Here is a 7,844-nt window from a genome sequence, read left to right on the forward strand (position 1 = left end):
CACAAATCAGGGCAGGCGCTGTGAGGAAAATAAATCCATAGAGGAGTGGGAGAGTGTTAGCAAAACAGAAACAGAGAAGGAATGTTTCATAATTGGCATATCAAAAGGCAACCTTCAAGTGTCTTAGCAATATTTATAGGAAAATGTAAGTCATGTGTTTCCTTTATTCAGGCAATCCCCCCCCCCCCCCCAGGAATACTAACTGTAGAGGTTTAGGAAAATAACTTGAGTTTTGGTCATTGTGAATATTTATGCTTACCTATTTTATTACTCATGTTATACATGAAATAACCTGAAAATTATAGAGTGGAGTAGAGTAGAATCAAAGAGAACAGAACAGAACAGAATAGAAATAAAAATATCATTTTCTTCTGCTATCTGAAATTCAAAAATATGTGTTCATTTTCTCTGCAGAAGTTCCTGCATTATTTCTGGAGAGAATTCCTCCAGTGGGTATGTTAATCGTAAATATAGCCCAACCTAAGATGATGAAAAGTCCTACCAAGGGGAGGCCTCAGAGGAGAAAAATGCCGAAGAAAACCCAATGGTGAGTGCACCCATCCATCCCTTCACCTTCCAAGCCAAGCTCCAAGTACCTGAAACAGGGGTGGAAGGGGAAGTTGAAGCAGTCGTGGACACCAGCTGCACTTGATATTTAATCAGCATGTCGATTGTAAAGCAACTACGCATACACATAAGACCTCTAGCCTGTTCCATTCGGGTTGAGCAGGTAGAATGCTAATTGAGACACTTATATTCACTTTCATTTGTCATCTGGGGATGTTTTCCGCTGCTTCCCAGAGGCCAGGAACATCTGTGCTTCAGGAGATGAGAGTTCTAGATAAAGGGGGGAGGGCTATGAAAGACAAGCCCACCTCAAGCTACTTATGCCAAACTTCTTCCAACAAAACTTTTTAGCAGGTAGTAAAGACCAGCTATCATAGTTCAAAAATTTTGTGAAAGGGCTGAAAGAGGAGGAATATATCCATTGGAAAGTTGATAGGCCTAGGAGTGAACTTGCAGGCCTCATGGAAACAAAGTTTTAAACTAACATAATTGCAAAATGAACCAGACACATTTCTAATGTGCTGACTTGCATGCTGCATTTGCTGCAAAGTACGTACCTATACAGATATATATATATATTTAGAGCAGGAAGAATGAGACGGTGGGAAATGAAGAACTGAAAATAACAAATGGCTGAGAGCTTCAAATAAACATGGGTGTTTACAGTAAGAAAGTAAGAAAGAACAAGGAAGTGAAACCATGGAATGTGTATGTCAGTAAAAAAAATGGTATAAGAATTGTGGCTTCATTTGAGAAGGGTGTCCTTTGCCCAATAGCAGTCCTTGTAGCAGTGCTGGGTTCCTACCAGTTCGGACTGGTTTGGCTGAACCGGTAATGGTTTGGCAGACTGGATTGCTGGAACCGGTGACAATCCTGGCCTGCCACGCTCCTGAACCGGTTCTCCATTTTTTTTTGCTTCTGCACAGAATAATTTTTATTGCACTGTGCGTGTGCATGCAGTGGAAATTAAGCGTGTGCACACAATAAACTGGCAGTAGTGATTACCGGAATCCACCCCTGCTTTGTAGGATCTGCTATTTGTCATTGGACCCCATAGCAATGGTTTGATGTGCTAAGTTTTCTATTGTTGTTATATCTTCTGCTTCTTTATTTTGTTCCAAATTGTTAGAAACAATAAACCTCTGATCTTAAAGTAAGATTTATTGTTTGTGGTTTGCCTTTTTTTTAATCAGAGTATTTTTACAACAGGGCCCAGTGCCATTGAGGTCTTCATAGGTAGCCATCGGAATCATAAACAGAGTGGGAGGAGACTTACTCCCTGTTTAAATACAGCAGCTGGAACCTTCACTTGCACTCATGACGTTACCTAGTTGGGTAATGAAATGTTTGCAAACAAATAGCCAAGCTCAGATTGCACCAAGGATTCCACCATTTTATTCCTGAAGCAAAATCTTTGAAAGGCTGATGCTTAGTGCAAGATTTAGCCTGCAGACATCTTTAAGGGAGCCTTCTTGAGTTGGTAGAAGTCTATCACTAGAAAAGCATAGGAAAGGACAGAGGGAGCAGTGATCAGGCTTCAGCTGGCTATCTGGCCTTGGTCTGACCACTGGCTTTCAAGAGATTGGGCAGCCATTTGTCAATAATGGTGTAGGGCAGGAGGTTGAACTAGATGACATACAAGGTCCCTTCCAACTCTGTTAATCTACTAATCAACGAAATAATAATTGGTTTTTTCAAGGGGGGGAGTCTGTTTCATGATTTGGTGAAACTTAGGTTAGAACATCCTGACCTACCTCAGACAACTCTAAATGAGGCCAGTCCTTACATTAGCTAGGGTCCGCAACTTGGGAGTCCTCCTGGATCCACAGCTGAGTTTTGACCACCACTTGTCGGCTGTGACCAGGGGGGCATTTGCCCAGGTTCGCCTGGTGCGCCAGTTGCGGCCCTACCTGAACCGGGAGGCTCTCACAACAGTCACTCGAGCCCTTGTGATCTCTAGGCTGGAATACTGCAATGTGCTCTACATGGGGCTGCCCTTGAAGAGCATCCGGCGACTTCAGCTAGTCCAGAACGCGGCCGCGCGAGTGATCATGGGCGCACCACGGTTCGCCCATATAACACCAATCCTCCGTGAGCTGCGCTGGCTACCTGTTGATCGTCGAGTGCACTTCAAGGTCTTACTTACCACCTATAAAGCGCTCCATGGTAGTGGATCTGACTATTTGAGAGACCGCCTCCTGCCAATTACCTCCCTGCGTCCCATCAGATCGCACAGAGTAGGCCTCCTCCGAATTCCATCCGCCAGCCAGTGCCGACTGGCGACTACGCGGAGGAGAGCCTTCTCAGTTGCAGCTCCGACATTATGGAACAACCTCCCCGTGGAGATCCGTACCCTCACCACAGTCCAGGCCTTCCGCACAGCCCTTAAGAACTGGCTATCCCGTCAGGCCTGGGGATAGGATTACTCTAACCCCGCCCGAATGTTGAGTGAATGTTGTGTTTTTACGATCAATTTTCTTTTAATCACGATTCTTTTCTTTTTAAGTCTTGTCTTGCACTCCCTTCCCTTCATTGTTGTAAGCCGCCCTGAGTCCCCTCAGGGAAAAGGGCGGCATATAAATTTCCAATAAAATAAGAAAAAAAAATAAAAAAAAAATAAGAAATAAGCTAGAGATTTTTGTTTCTTACTATATTTTCTCTACAATTCAGATTGGGCCTCAGCAAAATAATGTAGCATTTGGGGAAAAAGATACAAGCCAAGAGAGCAGCACCAGAAGCCAAAATAGAGAAGATCTCCACAGCCACCATGGACTTCCCTTTGGTGCTCAGGTAGGTGGGGAGGAAGCTGATCCAAACACTGCAAAAGACCAGCATACTAAAAGTAATGAACTTGGCTTCATTAAAACTATCAGGCAATTTCCTAGCTAGAAACGCCACTATGAAACTCACAAGGGCCAAAAGACCTAGATAGGAGAGGACAGTGTAAAACATTACAGCTGAGCCTTGCTTACATTCCAAGATGATCTCTCCAAACAAGGAGTGGAAGTCCAAGTTAAGAAATGGAGGAGAGGTTATCAGCCAGGTGGCACAAAGAACTGCTTGTATCAGGGGACAGGCTATGACAATGGAGTTGGTCAGTGGTTTTCCCAAGAGTTTCCTTGTCTTGTTCCCTGGTTTGGTGGCCATGAAGGCTAGAACCACCATGACAGTTTTTGCCAACACAATAGCAATAGCAATAGCAGTAGACTTATATACCGCTTCATAGGCCTTTCAGGCCTCTCTAAGCGGTTTACAGAGAGTCAGCATATTGCCCCCAACAATCTGGGTCCTCATTTTACCCACCTCGGAAGGATGGAAGGCTGAGTCAACCCTGAGCCGGTGAGATTTGAACCGCTGACCTGCTGATCTAGCAGTAGCCTGCAGTGCTGCATTTAACCACTGCGCAACCGCAAGGGAAAAGAGAATGGCAAAGGCAGACTGTTGGAAGAGACAGGTGATCTTCCCAGGTTGACCAATGAAGAGGAAGGAGCAGAGGAAGCAGAGCATGAGGGAGACCAGGAGGATGTAGGTGAGATCTCGGTTGTTGGCCTTGATGATTGGTGTATCATGATGTTTATAGAAAATCAGAACAACTGCAGATGTGGTCACCGACAGAAAAAGAGTGAGAGAAATTAAAGTGTATCCTAGTGTGTCTTGATAAGCAAGGAAGTGGATCATCTTGGCAATGCATTGGTCCTTGTCCTTGTTGGGATATTGGTCTTCTGGGCAGGGTTCACAGTGAGCTGCATCTGAAATCAAGAATCTTTGCCTAAGGATTTCGGGTTCATCTGCCATGAAATTATCCTTCCCACAGAGATGATATGACTGTCTTCTTTCTGCTGTAGCAGAAAGAAAGGTCCACATTTGAACTCTGGTCTACCTGTCTGATTAGAAATGGTCCCTTCTGGACAAGCATCACACTGGTAGCAGCAAACCGGCTTGCCCTCTGGAACTCTTCTCCTCTCTCCTGCATGGCATCTCTTCCTGCCACACCTGGCAAAGGGGATAGTCTGAAAGAGAAAAGAGAAATTCTTGAGATGAGCTAAGCAATGAACATGCTTCATTAATTCATTTCCTAATTAAGGGGTCTTTGGTACTCTCTGAGCGTGCTTGTTTTTTTTTTGCTGATGTTTCATTATCCAAATTAGGTAATATCATCAGTGCTAAATGTTACCAAGTTTGGGTCATGAAAGTTTGGCAAGAAAACAAGGCTCAGAGAGCACCAAGGACTCCTCATGTTAACCCTGAACTACAAATAGTCTCTTTTATTGGTTCCAAATTCCTATTTCCATTTCATATTCTTATATCTATGTTTTTCCAATGAAATAGTTCAACATTGTCTACCAGAAACCAGCAGCAGCCACTGGTGATTAAGGCCAATGGCACTCCTGACCCACGAATAGATGCTGGAGATTGGAAATGGGACCTACAACAGAAATATTGTGACATTGAGCTGCAGCATTTCTAAAAACAAAGAATCATGTGGCTCCAACTGAATGGGAATGGTCTTGGGAACCTATTGTTGCATCTTGAATCTGGAATCTAAAACAACAGAGTTGGAAGGGACTTTGGAGGTCTTCTAGTCCAACCTGCTGTTTAGGCAGGAAACCCTACACCACTTCAGACAAATGGTTGTCCAATCTCTTCTTAAAAACCTCCAGTGTTGGGGCATTCACAATTTCTGGAGGCAAGTTGTTCCACTGATTAATTGTTCTAACTATCAGGAAATTGCTCCCTAGTTCTAGTTTGCTTCTCTCCTTGATTAGTTTCCAACCATTGCTTCTTTTCCTACCCTCAGGTTCTTTGGAGAACAGCTTGACCCCCTCTTCTTTGGGGCAACCCATCTACTAACTATGTCCTGGGTTTGAAGCAGGTATCCTTCCCAATCACAACCATTTGTGGCTTGTTATAAATCAGAGCCATATTTTCTGACTGAATAGACATTTTTTCAAGTTAGAAGGATGTTCTGCATCCCTGGGAGGGAATCAATGGTTCCTTAAACTTACAACATTTCCTTCCTGCTCACCTTCGTGGCCCAGACGATGGCATCAGAGTTTATGGTGAACTCCTTGCCTGGGGGAGCCCTGGGATCTATTTTCCCAATTTTCATGGGCACAAAAGACTTATTGAGGAGGAAAACCCAGTTGAGAAGATCAAAATTAGAAGAACCCAGTCGATTTTCTGAGAAAGAGATTTCATCTCCAGCACTGTTGTTAAACTGAACAGTCCTCAGATAGTAAAGAATCTGAAAGAAAAGAAGTCTTCAGAAATTGGAAAAATTGGCTGAAAGCATCACATGATGTATCATGGCTTATATCGTTCTTTGTTGGCCATCAGCTTAGGACATCTGCTTAGAAACTAGAGGATTCCAATTTAAATTTTTTACTCCTTCTCCATGAAAAAGGAGACATTATGATTGGGCCTTTTGATCCACTCTAGTTTTACCAGAATGATCCCTCATAGAAAGATTTTAATGCCAAATTTCATTGCATGTTTTTGCTCCTGTGATACTTGGCTACATGCATTTTTAAATGTTTCTTTTGGCTCCAGGTCTAGTAAATGTCAGATTAGGAGTGATTAAATCATTCCTATCACAACAATGTAAAAGCCCACTAACTTTCTCTTTATTCATAGTCAAAGACAGCAGAATGCAGGAAGCAGGTCTGACCAGGTGAGGCTATGTGGAAGGAAGCACCTGTCCTCATTTGTCACTTCACTTTTCCAGAGAGATTCAGCCTTTATCCTTTGATGCAAATAACCCTCTGATGAATCTCAACCCAGGAGCCCATTTGGATCCCGTTGAGTCCTACTATGTGTGCTGAGGTTGACAGAGGCTGTTTTCACACAACAAGCTGAACAATACAACAAATGGCAAACTAAACAAATAGGGTGAGGTTACGCAGGATGATAAGCCATAGAAAGATAAGCCAAAGTTAAAATGAATAGAGTTGAGTGTGTTCTTACAGGTTGGATTCAGGCTATGGACTGAGGGAAAAAGGTGGTACTTCAAATATGCCCACTAGAAATTTAGAATTTAGTTATTATATATGTTGACAGAAGCAAGACTATTATACGCCCAAAAGTGAAAGGACACTTCGATTCTTAACATGGACAAATGGCTGCAGAAGTTGATGGAGTTGGCTGAAATGGCAAAATTGACTCTTTTGATGAAAGAAAAGAATAGAAGTACTTTTATTTCTACATGGAGACCACTTGAAAACTTTGTGCTTGAGGTGGAAAAGAATGAAATTTTGATCTTGGTGTTTACTGATTAGTTTGATAGATCTTTATAGAAATGGCTTGTTCACGTTATTATGAAAAGCAAAAAGTTGTGGTTTGATGTTAATGCTTTATTTTACTGCAACAGAGAGAGTCAGTATTCAATACTATTCTTTTTCTGTTATCTTCCCTCACTTCTCTTTTGCCCTCTTCCTTCCTATCCTTTTTCTATTTATTTTTGTATTTTGTATCTTTTATCTTATAACTAAACAAAAAAAAAACGTTAACTGCAGATAAGCCCACCAGGACTTCAACTGACCTCTTGAAGCATCTCACACAAATGCACCCATATTATCATTTTACTTTTGAATGACAAGTCCTCTCTGAAATATCCACTCCTGGACACCCAAGAAAGATTGTTCAGGGTTTTACAGTATTCTCCCCTCTGCCCCCTTTCAACAAAACCATACACTTAATCCGTATTATAGTTTGCATGTGATTGCTGTTTTAATCTGTGTTGAGATGGCAGCTTGTGGACATTGAATCAGCGATTGAAGAAATGCATATGGGAAGCTTCCTGTCTAAAGATTGTGGACTGGATAAAAAGTCACAGAAATTACCTGCCATGACTGGACATTTGAGATCCTCTTTCCAAGCCTCATTAGGGCTGGTTGTGGTCCTGAACCATATATTACATGTAATGCATGTGCCAGAGCATAAATTGCATTGTAGATATTGTAACTTTCTCCTGTCATGCCTGTTTCAAATACATACATTGGCAGATTCTGCAAATTCTCCTTTCCAGTACATGGTTTTTGCTGGGTTGGAGAAATTTCACCTAGTTTGTAAATCTTGCAGTCAAAGACCCTTTCCCACCATTGTGGGAGAAAGATGTCCCCTTGTGGGTTGAAAGGATCTAGAGACAGGAGGAAATAGGTGAATTCTGAGATGTCCCCACTGTGGTCCCTAAAATGCAAAGCTCCATGGAAGGGATTTATACTTTTCAATATGTCTTGAGATCCCATCATACTAACTTTCCAATGGGAAGTTAAGATCCA

The 7,844-nt window shown here is 42.3% G+C and overlaps 1 protein-coding gene across 1 annotated transcript; it reads right to left on the reverse strand.

Moving 5' to 3' along the window:
- Window positions 1-3,195: 3,195 nt before the first annotated feature.
- LOC148049960 (vomeronasal type-2 receptor 26-like) lies at window positions 3,196-7,596 on the reverse strand. Its single transcript, XM_087705858.1, has 5 exons — window positions 7,561-7,596; window positions 5,594-5,812; window positions 4,912-4,993; window positions 3,973-4,316; window positions 3,196-3,774 (listed from the first exon to the last, which is right to left on the reverse strand). The coding sequence occupies exons 1-5, from the start codon at window positions 7,594-7,596 to the stop codon at window positions 3,196-3,198; spliced, it is 1,260 nt and encodes a 419-aa protein (XP_087561984.1).
- Between the last annotated feature and the right edge of the window lie 248 nt (window positions 7,597-7,844).

This window comes from Thamnophis sirtalis, unplaced genomic scaffold, assembly GCF_051295495.1.
Source record: "Thamnophis sirtalis isolate CommonGarterSnake01/CBP01778 unplaced genomic scaffold, rThaSir2_p1.2 scaffold_1, whole genome shotgun sequence".
In the NCBI taxonomy this organism is placed as follows: Eukaryota; Metazoa; Chordata; class Lepidosauria; order Squamata; family Natricidae; genus Thamnophis; species Thamnophis sirtalis.

Coding starts and splice junctions, on each gene's coding strand:
- LOC148049960 (XM_087705858.1), bottom strand. CDS start 7,596: ATGTACTGGAAAGGAGAATTTGCAGAATCTGCCAAT. Junction 5,813..7,560: donor AATTTGCAGAATCTGCCAAT/GTATGTATTTGA, acceptor CTTTTCTTTCAG/ATTCTTTACTATCTGAGGAC. Junction 4,317..4,911: donor GTGGCTGCTGCTGGTTTCTG/GTAGACAATGTT, acceptor TCTTGATTTCAG/ATGCAGCTCACTGTGAACCC.